We start from the raw sequence: 15,115 nt of genomic DNA on the forward strand, positions 1-15,115 counted from the left end.
AAGCTATTGTCATTAACTCAAATTTCATATACACTAAATCCAAGTTACAAACATGTTGACCAATATATAATGCAAGTTCCAAAATTCTCAACCTAGTTGACCTTGTATTATAATAAATGTCATTTCAATACATTATAAACAAAAACACATGCAACAGTGAGACATTCCAGATAATTTGCATAATAAAATACAACTATAGCTAGAAAAAATAAACATTGTGAGCACCTCAGTTAATTGCATTTTTAAAAATTGACTCAGCACCTGGCCAAATATTTATTATGTAATACATGACAAACAGCTTTTTATTAAATAGCTTTAATAGAAGAAAATCAGTTAGAATTGGAATGCATCCAACACCTCGGTAGTAACAGTGCTGTGTGTAAAACACTGCAGGCTTCTGATGTTCACAGTGCCCATTTCCCCGTGTGGGTAGAGATGGAGGTTCTACCGGCCTGCTCGCCTGCGGGGGTTGTACTTCTCAGCACAGGCTCGGCCTAAGCTGTCCCCATTAGGCATCACCTTTATGGGACTGAATTAACTATGATATATAATGGCAGCGAAATAACCTCCAGGTCGGCACACTAAATCCATAAATTGCATTCCTGCACTTAAGCATTTTTTAGGTTCTGGAGGGCATATCACACTACTCTAACTTACAAAGAACGTCCAGCTTTTCAAGTCATTACATAACTGTAACCGTTAATCACAATATTCAATATATAAAAAAGCATTTCACACAATGACACACCAAATCAATACAAGTCATTTTTCAGAATGGAAAAAAGTCTGCTGCTCCTGAATTGAGGACCAACTTCACACCTCGTTACTTAGGAACCTGCGTAACAGAGAAAAACAAAATGGTCCATGTTGTTGTAAGGCTGATACTGAAGGTGAATTCATCAACATGTCACATGCAGTTTCCCTCATTTACAGGGAAACAGACAGAGAGAAATTAACATGAACTCCTGTGTGGAAAGCTGGATGGGTTTCTGTCATACCTTCATTATGAGCCTTGACCCTCTTTAGCCTTTTCTGGTGACGCCTCAATCTCTTCAACACCAGCCTGGGTCATAAGATCGGCAATGTTCTTCTCCAAGTCGTCAATACGTGTGCTCATCTCATCAAGTGGAGTGGTAGTTAAGGCAAATAATTAAAATGGAGATGACCCTGAGTTAATCTTGAATTAATTGAAATGATCTGTCTCAGTCTGTCTGTCAATACTTTGAGGAAACAAAATGCAGAGAGAAAAAGATATAGGAGAAAATAAATTACTTCAGAGGCATTCATTTCATTTTGGGTGGGAATACAGCTGAATTAAAACAATGCATTTTCTCAATGGACAAATGAGTGACTTTGAATGAAAGGATATTCCTTCCTATAATCTGGTCGGACATCGTCTGAAACTTGTCCTGCATCTGTTGCAGCAGTGTCTGCACCTGTAAAACAAAGAGATAAAATACAGTAAGAATCTATAAATCCTGGTTCACTAGTGATCGCAGCCATTCATCAAATTTATCAGTTGAGTATTTGTAAAATGACCAGTGGAACAACATACTATATTTTCAGTTTTAATGCACCATGCCTGTGTTGTATGATATAGAAAAGGTGCAGGACAATGATAACATATGTAACTTGTTTCCTTGACAACAGTGCAAAAAGCTCAGTAACCATGGGAGATGATTCTCCACTTGACTTGGACAAATGCGTCTGTACACCTTGATGTATTTCTGCATATTCTACCTCTTATTATACAACTCAATCAGATTTTGATTTCATCTACTTAATGCTTTTCTTTAGCTAAGAACTTGTGAAAAAGCAGCTTATTTGAGGGATACATTTGGATACATCAAATGAATTGGGTAGATGCACAATGCACACGCAACAAACTCCACTGCATAAAAAAAGAAACAAAGCAAACAACAGGATTGCTGTGGCTGAAAGTCAACACCTCTTTCTAAAGCTTATCACCATGACAACACCCAGAAACATTACCTCAGCTATCTGTGCCGTGTAAAACTGTACCGTGTAAATAAAGTGGGATTTCGATTGCACAGTGAATTGAGCAAGTTATTTGTGTAACCTTCAAATCATTCGTCATAATGTAAATGGACTATGAAATAAAATAGGTATCCCTGCAAGTGTTTCTAGAGACTGCAGCATAACTTAATTTAACCTAACACTGTGCGTTTTACTCGGTTGTGATTTTAGTGATGTCATTTAATAGATAGACCAACTGACCATTGCTTACATAACACGGTCAAGATAAACAAAAGCTGGGCACTCAGCCAGCCGTCTTTAAACTATCAGAATACACGGAAGCACACTGACTTAATTTTAGTACACAGTTCAATACATAGCACGAAATGCTACATATGCATTGCCCTCTGGCTAATCTTTGCTTGCTCGGTAGCTAACGATAGCTCTCCATCGTTAGCATCCTTGCTGCTAAGCTAAGTTACTGTGGCTAACGAAAACGCTTGCCCAACACGATCGCGACTCACCACATTGGTAAGGTCCTGAACCGACTTGGGATCCGTCTCAGCCATGTTATCAGCGCCTAAAAAGTAGTAAAATATAATCTAATAAAGATACCAGTCAATTGTTTTTGCTAGCAGGTTGGTAACTGTTGGAAATAGATAGCAGCCCCGTCGCACCACCCACTGCACAGTCAGCTGTTCCCGGCGGGTCCAAAACACACAGACTCTCGCGAGAGTTGAGTCGAGGGTGCTGCTGCTAAGCAGTGTGGGACATTGAGTCTTGAATGGGGAGCGTGTTAGTACTTTGTAGTTTTGTTTAGCCTCAGGAAGACCCCAAGCGGGATTCACTCGCAGTAAGTAGACCTCGCGACGTGCACGAGCCTCGCCGAACTGTATGTTGTTTATTACTGGATTTTTGGGAAGTTTGCAAATAATACTGAAAACAACGGCGAGTGTAAATGTGGGCGCACGCGTTGAGATTTGAAAGTTGAAGCTGCCAGGGGTAACCCGGTGTGTTTTGACGCTACTGCTGCATTCATATGGTGATGAGTGGTTGCTTTTAATAAAGTGGAGAGAAGTCAGTGAAGACGACTGGTAGGTGAAGCTCAAAGTTTCCCACGGGGTACTTCTGCTGCTTCTTGCCTACAGGAATTAAACCCCTTCTGTAAACGGTAGGAAGTGGCTTTTTAAAACTGAAACTGCAGAAAAAAATACCAAATGTCTCTGTTTTAAGAGAAGTGTTTACCTCTGAGTGGTGAATTTGACATTAGACACTTTGAAGCCACTTTTGTGTGCCTTTACAGTGTGTGTCTTGTTACTGGATTTACAGTAGCCCAAAACTGATGTCTAAAAAGTTCAGGCATGTTCGCCCAACCCCATGGAGTTATGCATTGCTTACATAACACAGCTTCATCTGTTACAGGAGGTAGAGCAATATGCTTTTAGGCTACTATACACTGGTGGCTTCATTCCCACAGTCAGCAGAAGCAAAAAGCTGGAGGTGTCCTGTCTTGTTAATTCCCTGAGTAATGTTTAACCCTAAAAGAACCTGTAAAAACAACTTTTATGGATTGTAATCTAGGGCTTGCATGTAGGTTTGCATTGGCTTTGCGCTGTTTACACAAAAGTGTGACTCTTTAAATATGTCCAAGATGCCTGAATAAGAGGCACACCTAGTTTATCCCAGAAGTTGAGAAGTGAGGACTTCCTTGTTACGCAAAGGTATGTGAAATAACAGATGCTTAAAGAGTAATCACTCTGTCATAGCCCATTATCAGGAATTATACAGTAGGCCTATCCAGATACTGGCACAAATGACTACTTGAAAATCTGCTGTTGAGGTAAGTTTGTCATTTTGCCATGTCTAAGGCACTTCTTAGTGTGTTGACTGGTGTGCTGCTAAGCTTAAGTGAATGACATGTCAACTGACCAGCTGCCAAACATGTATGAGAACAATGAAGTCTATGTTTAAACAGGCACCACTGTTTTAGATTGGACGATGACAACACTTTAGTGCTGTTCAACTATGCAATGATTAGCCTATTACGCAGGCACAAGTGTCACACAAGAATCACACCCCATGCACCAACTTCCCGTACTTCTCACTGTTTGCTCAGAATGTGCAGGTCATGTTTTTGTGTATATAGCAACATACTGTCTGTTAGGTGCCATTTCCCAGAAGCTGTTGTTGGTATTAGAAATTCACACTGAATTTTAAAAACTCTATTTAAATAGGAAATTACTAACATAGTCCCCTTAGTATTCTATGTAATTAGCCCATCAGCAAGTATGAAACACCAGTATTTTAGGGATTAGAGTATTGAATGAAACAACACTCTGAGTGTCGTTTCACTCTGATGGGAGTCGGTTATTGTATGGGAGGAGGCGCAGACTTGCTTATCTTCACACTGTGGCAGCTAATGCTGACACCTCCCACCCAGGTCATATGCCCCCAAATACCTGCCTGTCACTTTGGCTATTTGGGCTAATTTAACCTTTCCTTGCACTTCCTCTCTTGCCATGGGTTCACTTCCCACTACACAGTTTGACTGCTTATTCACAAAATACAAATCTAGGTTGATTCTATGTCCTACACAGCCAAAATATCCCTGTGGTACAATAACTTCCTACCGATATTCCTTGCATGCATTTGGTCCAACTTGGAATTGTTTTAATCTGTCAGTATTTAATTGAACTTTATTCAGTCAAAGCAAAGATGCAAAGCATGCCAATTATAGACGTTTTGAAGCTTGGTTGTTTCGTTAAATAATAATAATGATGAAATACATCTGTTTTGACAGACTAATCAGGCAGTAAGGCAACATTTTTTTTCTGTCTGATTTGCAGATAACCCACTGATAACCCTAAGAAAAAAAGTAAATATAGTTGGGCTTTATCTAAAAACATGAACAGATGTTAATTAATAAAGATATGAAGCCAAAGGCCTGCAAGCACATAACTGTGAGAAGTAATGGATGGTTATGGGCAAAAACCTGAATACTGAATTTTGGCTGCTGTAGTGTGCATAAAATCTGATAAGAATCCAAAGGTACATTTTCAGCACACGTTTCCACTTAATAATAGGGAATGCACAGAGGTAACTTACTAATAATGCTAAGGAAGTTTTTATTCTGTTCAAGTGTCAAAAACCAGCACCAAGGAACCTGAAACCATAGCAGCTAAATGAGATTCAGTGAGAACTCATTTTATTATTCACACTTCTGCTTTTCTTACTGTGACCTGTCAAAATGTCTTATATTAAAAAGGTCTAATGTTTGATATGAATTTGATTTCCTCTAAAAGCTTATTACATTTTGCATAACTGCTGTGCATTGTGAGGTGATGAGGGTAACTTAAACCAGGCTAAAAAAGAAAAGAAAAGCTGAGCCATACACAACTAATGCATTTAAATCTAATTATAGTTCAATAGGTAACAGAAAATACACCAAAGATGATTAAAAATTCAGTTTCCTTTCTGCCTCCAAGGTGCAAACTTTAGACCCCGTGGACGGCCCTGAGCTTCTCTCAGTGTGATGGATGCGGAGGTGGTTCTGCAGGAGGAGGACCTGGAGGGCTCATGGACGCTGCTCTCCTGGCTGGCCTCCTGCGTCATGGTGTTCGGAGGAGCCCTGCCCTATGTGCCACAGTACCAGGAGATCCAAAAGAGCAGCAACACAGAGGGCTTCTCCACCAGAGTCTGCCTCGTGCTGCTCATAGCCAACATCCTGCGTATATTCTTCTGGTGAGGATTTTTTTCGCTTCCTTCCATTTTGGGGAGGTTTGTGCCGTTGACGAGGTCAGATCAATCTTTGTATCAGAAGTTAATGGAATAGGAATAAAATCACAGAATAAAATGAGATTTAGTAGACAATCAGAAGCATATGCGCCTCGCTGTTCCTCTGTAATAGTTTTACACATCAGAGAGCACAAGTCATTGTTCTGAATCAAGGGACCAGAGAAGGAAAGTAATAGAATCTTTATGGAATCTGCTTGAAACATTTATAATTTTAAAAATCTTCAGCTCTGCCCCATAAAACCTTTACAACACATTCTGTAATAAAACCTGTACAATTAAACAGAATAGGCTGGTGTTTTAACAGCAGTGCTTATATGCCTTGTTTTTTTGTCGCTGTCCCTTGTGCTTTTACTGCAAATGACGTAATATGTTGTCTACACTGTATTTGTCTAGTTCACATCCTCTTCCAGATGAAACATGTAACTTGTGTTTTGGTCACACTCCTTTAGGATAGGGAAGCAGTTTGAGCTGACCCTGCTGCTCCAGAGTGTAGTGCTGATCCTCACCATGTTTGCCATGCTCCACCTCTGCTGCACAGTCCAAAACACCAACCGAGTGAGCACCAAGCAACACCGACTTCTGGGTAACCAACTTTATGCCAACACCAACAACAGTCATTACTAATACAACAACCGTAACCTAACCATTTCACACACACATATATTGATGTAGTAAACACAAATCATTACAGCGCAGCAGATGACAAATTTAGCTCACCACTTCTTTGTCAGCAATTTTGATGCCAAATGCTTCACCTCCCTCTTCTTGCCAAAAGAGGGGGCCATTGGAAAAGTTTAAATGGTATAAGACTGCTGTTTTCCAAATGCTTTACCTGTGATGGCCAATTTTTTTTTGCCTGTTATCTAATTTTCAGTCCACTTATCCTAAATTGAATAGTTGCTTTTGGCTCCTTGTGTCTAGACATTGGTTGGTTTTCTGTCACACGTGAGTTTAGTCTATTCTGAGCCTGAATGTGTGTGTAAGGTGGAAGTGGATGCGGCGCCGGTGCTGGGTAAGGGAGAATTGGAGAGCTGATGAAGAGGGCTAAGATTAAGCAGACCAATATCAGATTCTGTTGTGCATTATGCGTGTTTTTGACTGTGTGTTTGTGTGAAGGAGGGGGCCCATCCAAGATTATTTTCAGGGTCACTCTTTATATAGTGCTGTCTTTTAAGGGTAATTGGGCTTTCTTTTTTGTGCACGGACGGCTTGAGTTGATTGCTTTTGCAAATGTGCTGACATAAATTCAATCTAACGACGGTGTTTTTTTTATTCGATAACAGCCAATGGAGTGAAATTAAACGGATCTTGTAATCGTTTGATCATGCGGAGATGAATTTGTTATTTAAGACATGAATTATAATTGCTGGTTCATTTTATATTGATCGATGTGTGAGCGATTTTTTCTTTATAAAAAAGAACATAATGTTAGTCCATTTGTTTAACTGTCAGTGGCAAATCTGTTTGTGAGGTCAGAAGGGAGGTTATATTGAAAAACTAGAGATTGCATGTGAAGACATGAGAGTAATGATCAGCTTTATCTTAGGCATCTGTGCTTCTCTTGTCTCTGCAAAGTGTTGGTGCATTACTCATAGTCATCTCTTTTTTTTCTTTTTTTATTAAAGCCTACCCACGCTTAAACTTTTTCATGGTGAATAAAATATTACATGATGAGTGGTAGATTGTGTATTTTCCTCTGAGGGCGGATGATCTTCATAGGCTCAATATCTATCTGTTCTCAGTATTAGTGCACATGTTGCAAACACAGTGGACAATAAGTCTGACTGCCAGACAGTTGGATACAGAGGGACAGAAAGAATGATTGTTTAAATGGAGACAGGCCAGGATCAACTCTTCATAAACAAGTTTGGACGTCATAAACCCCATTAGAAAAGCTCAGCAAGACCACCAAGCCCCCCCCACTCTCACACCCACTCTGAAGGGCAAGCCTCAGATAGTGTTTCATGGAGCACGGGTACGATGGGGGGATGGTGGGGTCAGTACAGAAATAGCTCAACTAACAGCTCTTCGTCCCAACTGTCTGCTCCTCCCTCCATCCCTCCATTGCTAAGTCTTTCCAGCAGATCAGGGTCATCTCTATGTAAAGTAGCTTCCTTGCCCAAGAGATGTGTGTTGGCATGACTTCCAAATATGTGACTGTCTTTGAGGACCTTCCATGCTGAGACCTTCTCAACATCATTTTCACTTCCTTATTTTTCTCATCTTCCTCTGTCCTCTCTCTTCTTGCGACCCTTCTCACCTTCGCCCACCTCTTCCCCTCCTCTTCCTCTCCCTCTTCCCTCCCCTTGTGCCGTCTTCCAGTAGGGACATCTGATGCTGCCAAAGTCAATGTGTGTCATACCAGGGTCATCTGTGATCCTGCTGCTCATTGACCAACACCTGTCCCACACTTACTGACCTCATTTTCCACTTCCTGAAGACACACTGAGGCAAATGTAGATTGACAGACTAGATGAAAACACAACATCACTTGCTACAGTCTCTTGATGCTGATTGTACTGACTTCCCTCAGCCTCCAGACCACTGTTTTGTTTTGTGTTTCCATACTTGTGTGGGATATCTTGCTGTGTATTCCATATTTCAGTGATATACAATGCTGAATTCAGTTCTGTATGTTGCCTGGAGACATTCACTGTGCCTCTGATGAAATGTGGTCCTGCTGCTGCTTGCTTGCACACACCTTTTTGCCTATGCATTGTTGCAATGATTTGAAATGCTTTAATGTAACCTGAATCAGGTCTTTGTCAAAACCGGCTTGTTTGTGTGAGTCCCATGCTGGATTATATTGTCCCACAAACCGGACTAACTGACAGACATGTTTTCTGCTGTTTCCATCCATGGTGCATTTGTGTGATGCTTCCATCAGCAAAGTGTAGGGATGGCGGTTGGTGGTGCATGACTGCAAGGCGTGTGGAGTGTGGGCTGAGCCCCCTCCCACCACAGTCCTCCTAGGAAATAAATGCTGTGTTGCATCATCTTGGGCTTGAATATCTGTTTTCCTGTAGTCACTGCAGTAATGTAGTTCATGATTTTATCATGATATGTGTAGTGTATGATATGACTATACACACAAACTGTACTGCAGTCTGGTGGGAAACAACCTAAGACCAGAATTTTTACTGTTTCTTTGTCAACCAGATTTATTATATATTGCATATTCCACAGGTAACATGGAAAACCATCCATATTACAAAATGTCCGTCCATTGCATGGCCATGTTAGTACTAAATAGTCCAAAATTTCTTTAATATTTACCTCACATGCTGTAACTATACACACACCATAGTAACATATACCTTTGCCTTGTAAAAATTTGAATTGAATAACCTGAGTGCAACATAATTAGGAATTGTATTTAAAGTTAAGTACAGTAAGGTCACCTTCATCATAATTAATGAGTTTCAGTAGATATCGACTGGATGAATTTGCTGAACATGTGTGTTAGTGCACTCTGCATTAGCTCTTTATGCTGTTGTGGTGCAGTGATGGCACTGTAGAGACTGAACGATGACCAGAAATAAAAGCTACAGTGTTACTGTTCACATCATCAACAACACAGGTAAAACTCCTTAAATCTGTAATATTTTGTAGTAAACATATTTTCAGAATGAATTAAATTCATTCGCAAAATGTTTTCGTGATGTAAACGTACATGCCATTATCTTTTAAGGATGTGCTAAACTTCAATAAGTAAAAGTCTGGTGGGTGTCTTTGCGACAGTCTCTCTGAGCTGACGCAGAGTTATGACTTTGCAGTGACTTCAAGTGGCTGTCACAGGGTGCCACATTAACAGCTCTGGCCTTATGATACAGGCATTGGGAGGCTGAGGGGAGAGAATATGTTCAAAGGCAGATGTGACCTCAGGCATTAACGTCTGGTATGGTGCAACGAAAGTGGAGAGTTACTTTGAATGGGTCAAAATGTAAAATTCACGAGCCGCAGAAAGGCAGAGTAAATGTAAATTGCTTACATCTATCACGCTATTAATGTGAATTATTCAGGTTTCAAAAATGAATAATTTAGAAATTGACTTGATTTGATCAAGTAGTTCATTTTGGAGCCAATAAAAAGTTGAACAACACCCCCCTCTACTGGTTGGACTGGGTAGAGCAACTGTTTTTTTAACATGATCTCAGCTCTTGAAATACATTTATTTATCTGTAACCTGTGCTTTCAGTTTTACAGCTTTATATTCTTTACATTTTTTTGCATCATTCTCAGCTCTTCAGTCTCACTTTGTGAGTCACCAGGCATCGAGCCACAATTGCTATTTAACATGCCGTTAGTGGGAGTCAGCGAGAGCTTACCAGACCATAAACAGAGGAAAAGATGGGACTCTTGATAGCTGGTGTTGACCCCGCGGTCATCCTTAAAACCGTTGGCACTCAAGTGGTGAAAGCAATTTCAATTTGCTCTAGATAACCTCTTCAGGAGAGGTTAGACAGAGCCGACATTGGAAGCGTGAGAGGAATTATTTAAAGAATGTGGCCTCAGTCAGCGGCTAATTCATTGTCTGTGATGTTACAAAATGAACTTTCACTCTACTTTTATTTACCAAGGCAAGAACAAGTGAGTGCACACATTATTCTCCAGCAAGTTATCGCTTCATAAAGTCGCACCATAGCTCTTCTATACAACTAGTGCGCTGCTCAACAGAGCAGAGGTTCCTAACCCGGACTGTTCAGGCTGTCTTAGGGCTGAAAATTAATTGAGGACCAACTCATTTGATTTAAGAGTTTACCATTTAAATGAATCAGTGATTCATCAATAGACACTTAACTTCTGCTGGAAGCTCAGTGCTATTTTTTTCTAAGCATAACTCAGTGTTAAAGGAGAGCGTAATATTTAGCCTTTTCACTGTCACCTCATGTCTGCCAAAGTCTAATTCAGTCTTAGTGACACCTTTTTTTCTTTTTTCTTTTACATTTGGCCATACCTATAGGTGCTAACCATCACATGCACGTGTAACATGTTAATAAGCATTAACCAAATATAAAAATATAATATCAGCTGATTCCCGAAGCCATGAGCCTGGATCACAGGGATAAGGGTTAGGCATTCATCATTTTGGTGCCACAGTTTGAAAAGCACGGCCCCGTCGGGTCTTTATAGTAAGGGCTTACCAGACCATGGGATGGCCAGTCATTTTTGCTGAGCCAACCTGAGGGCCACTAGTGCCCACATCACCCTTGTACAGAATCAGTATTGATCCAGTGTCAGTGTACCACTCTGAGTGAAGATTCTTGAATTTCCCCATAGGTTTATGTGCGACTTGTGAGGGAATTTGAAAACAACAGTGCTCTGTGTGTGTGTGTGTGTGTGTGTTTTCTGACTTTGACATACCCAGTGCAGTGCAGAGTATGAAGACTCTGCCACTCACCCTTATCTGTAACACTCAGGCAGCACTGTAGCTGGGTGAATCAGGTGTAACGTAACAAACACACACACACACACACATGGACACACACCGACACAAGGACAGATACTGTGCAACCCAGCCAATTACATTTACATATCCTACACCACACAGAAAAGTGTTCTGCTTACGTTCCACGTCAAGTGTGTTTAATTAAATCCCTAATAGCAGTAAAGTTTAATTAGCAAGTCAAATGAAGTCAGGTAGGTGAGAGGTCCTTTATTAGCAGAGGAGTGTACTGGATTACTTGGGCAGAATATTTTTAAAAAAGGGAAATAAATAACATGCCCCCGGGGGAGTATTTGTGCAGATAAAACATTTTTTAATGTGTAAATATTCACCGAAGCTCACAGAGGAGTCACAATGTGTAAACATTTCCCTAAACCAAAGATAAGTTTTGTAATTACCTTTTCGACTCAGGAGGCTGTTTTCCCAGTTAGTGTTTTGCCCACTGTGACTTTTAAGTGTAAAACACATTTGCAGCCAGCCTGGAGGCATATTTAAAGACAACTGACACAAAAAGGTGGAGCAGTGACCGTCCCTCTAGTGTAATGACTAAAGTGACAATACCACTGACTCTAATGGGCTTGTTTATCACTCTCATGTCCATTGCAGATGATATTCTACAGACGAAGTGTGCATATTTGTCATATATATCATGGAGTATATACATTTTGCAGGGCAGTTACATGTATGACCTTTTTCCCCGAAGACATTTTGAAATGCCACGCTAGCAAAAAACACAGGTGTAAATAGTAACGTGAATGATGATGGCATTTAGCTGCTACAGGTTCAGGACATTGCTCAGTGATGCCGTGTCATGACTTACAGTAGAAAAGAGTTAGTACTGCCTTCAGTTAATTTGCAGATATTGCGGATCAACCTGAATCAGAGGGATAATTTGGTAGAATAAGTCAAACCCACCTGTTTGAGTGTGAACAGACCTCTGAATATAAAATATGGGTTTATTGATTGTAGTGAAAGGTTAAATAGATGAAATTCAACTTGAGATGAAACGAAACCAAATCCCCTATAGTTTTAGAGCAGGATTTAATCACAGTGTCTTTTTATCAAGCATTTCATGGTAAGTATGAATTTGATTTGTTCTTAATTGACTCACCTGGTCCAGAAAAGGTCACATGAAACAGAATAGAAATGCAGTCGTGGCTTTTTAAATAGAAATTTTAATATTGAGCAAATGTCTCAGCCTCTCTCTGAGGGCCTGTCCTGATACCTTCAAGTTATTTATGGATGTGGTTCAGCAATTCATAAATCTGTCTTTGACCCTGTTGAACTGGTTGTGTCAGTCAGGACAGTGTGTCACCCCATTACACCAGCACAAGAGAGAAGACCTGACAGGACAGACAGCATCTATCACCGTCCATTTCTGCCATGTAACGTGACAGTCGGTGTGTCTTGGTGTGTGTGTGTGTGTGTGTGTGTGTCTGGGTGTGTGGGTGTTTAAAAAGATACAGGTGTTAGGATATGTACCCATCTGTTGTGTGTGTGCTATATTTGAGTGTATTTGACAGAGTCTTCGGGCATATTGCACATCTGTTTTAGTAGTTGGGCACCAGATTGTGTGTGTTGTGTCAGGTAAGGCATCTGTATATCAGTCGTGCAGATGCTTACTACCATCTGAGTGACTGTTCAAAATGGCAGAGCTCTGTAAAAACTAAATCTTCCTGCCAATATTGACAATTATGTAGATGTAATACTGCTATTTCATTCAAATATCTTGGCAATAAGAAAAGCAGGAAGAAACTACACGTTTTTTTATGATCTAAATATAATATTTTAAGCCCAAAAAGTCCATTAGCTCCTCTATAGAGTTAGTGTTGTTGTAACTGGCAGGCAGAACTCTCCAAAAGGAGCATGAACTCATGACATCAAAACCTTTGAATTTTAAACCATGACGCTCTGTATTTGAATCCAGGAGTTTGGAAAAAAAAGATATGTGAGATTAGGTAGTCAGTCAGTGTGCCAGATAAAGCACAGGTCATTTAATCAGCATTTCATTATGACAAGTATCAGCATTTGCCCTATTGCTTTTGAATAACTAAAGCACCTCTGTGCTGTTGCATTAACACTGTTTGACCTGCTTGGTCTGTACGTCGAGGTTAAAATAAAATCATTATGAAAGTTACTTTTTCCTCTTTGGCGGTGCACATGTTTGTTTTTTTTCTCTGCTTTTCTCCACACGGTCGATGGGCGACTTTGTTTTCAGTGGCACTGTGTGAACACACTGCAACCTAATCAGTTGCGCTGTGGCCTGGCTGTCGTGATTATTAAAGCCACACACCAAAAACAACATAAAATATAAATTCCCAAAGTGTATTTTCTCTGAATTTGTGTTGTTTTGCCTCTGCAGGCTCAGTGGCATGTGGCAGCCTGCAGAAGGTGAAAGAGCACACACACATATTCACTTCTCACTGATTTTTCTTTAGTTATCTATTTCCTTTATTTCCTCATTATCTTTATTTCCACCTCTCGTCATGTTTCTCACAGTTTTTGGAAAATTATTTCTCACCACATCTAAATAGCTTATCCTCACATAATCCCCTGCTAATCTAAAGTGAGGAAAGAAACAAATATCTGTTAGATTAAAAAGAGAAATCACACTGCTGATGATGACCAAACTGAACTGCAGAGAAATAACCATCAATCCCACCAACAGTGCATGTAGGGCAAACAAAATTGTCCAGTCACTCATGCGGTCCTCCAAGGGTTAATGCACATTAGTCCTTGACTCTACAATGTGAAGGAGCTGACATGATCAACACAGATCCCTGTGCGGTTTGAACTCATTATTGAGTTGAGCTGAAATGAGCACGACCTCCATCACTCACTCTCTCACGGCTTCGTCATTCTGTGTGTTGGTCTCTGATCACAGCCGATCACAGAGAGAACGTGATAGTCCCAACTGTCTGGCTTGCTCATTAAGAGAAAACGGTGTCTCACTATCATTTCTCTACACACAGAGGTAACATCACAAATACATGCCCTAAAGAAAATAGCCTCACTGAAAATATGCACTGTATCACTGGTAAAAAACACTTGATTTTTAATTGGTATACTTTCCTACTTTTACCCTCTTTCAGTGGATAATTGGCCAAATGTTCATTGTCTTGGCTGCAGGGGAAGTTCGAGTCATGATTAAATATGCCTGTGTCAGTTAACCCTTCTGGCATTGCTAAATTCATGACTCACTACTCATTTGTCATGAAGTAAATACACATCTTCTCTTCTCGTACAAAGTTTTCAAACTCTAAACTTTCAGGGGTGATTGTGCAGAAGAACAGGAACTCACAAACAGTGTGTATGGTGGAGGATATCGCAGGGTGCTTGCTTTCCCACTGTCCTAATTGGAGAGGTGCTGCTGTGCCCCGGGCACTGTGCCATCCATGAGACACTAGACCGGTGCAGACTTGTTTGACTCGTCTCCAAGATGCCACGCTGTGCTTCGTGGGAACATCGGTGCCTCCAGAACCGTCCTCAAACCCAAACACAAACCTGTAAAATCATACCACAACAAAACATCCCAAACTAGCAAGAAAGACACCTATGATACTGAAAACAGACAAGCTCTCTATTGTAGCGCACATACCTGGTCACTCACAAGCCATAGAAGTTCACACCAAAGGCATGAGGAGTTATGGACACCTCTTACTAATGCCACCATCAGTTCATTTCATTCAGTTCTCTTTGTGTCAGGACCCTTCACAAGTTATATACTATGCGCACATTGAGTCCTTTAAGGCTGAATTGTGCAATTTGTGCTTGTATTGTTGTTTTTTATCCTTTTCTGTGCAATGAGTTGTGTCAGTTATTATATTATGGTCACGGTGGAAGACGGATGTTCAAGTTTTATAGGTAAATTAATTCAAAAGGTCTATTGCCCCAGCC

At 40.4% G+C, this 15,115-nt stretch overlaps 2 protein-coding genes across 6 annotated transcripts in view; one reads left to right on the forward strand and one right to left on the reverse strand.

Annotated features, from left to right (window-relative positions):
* Nucleotides 1-299: 299 nt before the first annotated feature.
* Nucleotides 300-2,670, reverse strand: hsbp1b (heat shock factor binding protein 1b). Its single transcript, XM_085780001.1, has 4 exons — nucleotides 2,502-2,670; nucleotides 1,370-1,436; nucleotides 999-1,125; nucleotides 300-835 (listed from the first exon to the last, which is right to left on the reverse strand). Exons 1-3 carry the CDS (start codon nucleotides 2,544-2,546, stop codon nucleotides 1,004-1,006), a joined length of 234 nt encoding a protein of 77 aa, XP_085636127.1. The 5' UTR covers nucleotides 2,547-2,670; the 3' UTR covers nucleotides 300-835; nucleotides 999-1,003.
* Nucleotides 2,671-2,773: 103 nt separating this feature from the next.
* LOC146986233 (solute carrier family 66 member 2) overlaps nucleotides 2,774-15,115 on the forward strand; it is a 45,333-nt gene continuing 32,991 nt past the window's right edge. The window contains exons 1-3 of one of the 5 annotated variants that reach the window (XM_085779994.1): nucleotides 2,774-2,830; nucleotides 5,463-5,718; nucleotides 6,222-6,355. In XM_085779994.1, the coding sequence (XP_085636120.1) occupies nucleotides 5,510-5,718; nucleotides 6,222-6,355 (343 nt within the window). In that variant the 5' untranslated portion in view covers nucleotides 2,774-2,830; nucleotides 5,463-5,509. Of the gene's footprint in view, nucleotides 3,149-5,462; nucleotides 5,719-6,221; nucleotides 6,356-15,115 lie in introns of all 5 variants that reach the window. The other 4 variants (XM_085779998.1, XM_085779997.1, XM_085779996.1 and 1 more) reach the window with 4 other exon arrangements.

Source organism: Trachurus japonicus, chromosome 6 (assembly GCF_045865225.1).
Source record: "Trachurus japonicus isolate A0001 chromosome 6, Traja_1.0".
NCBI lineage: Eukaryota > Metazoa > Chordata > Actinopteri > Carangiformes > Carangidae > Trachurus > Trachurus japonicus.

What these genes read in the sequence shown, in the direction of transcription:
- hsbp1b (XM_085780001.1), bottom strand. Translation starts at nt 2,546, where the DNA reads ATGGCTGAGACGGATCCCAAGTCGGTTCAGGACCTTACCAATGTG. An exon ending in TTCAGGACCTTACCAATGTG is followed by an intron (nt 1,437 to 2,501) that starts GTGAGTCGCGAT and finishes TTTGTTTTACAG; the next exon opens with GTGCAGACACTGCTGCAACA. An exon ending in CGACCAGATTATAGGAAGGA is followed by an intron (nt 1,126 to 1,369) that starts ATATCCTTTCAT and finishes CTACCACTCCAC; the next exon opens with TTGATGAGATGAGCACACGT.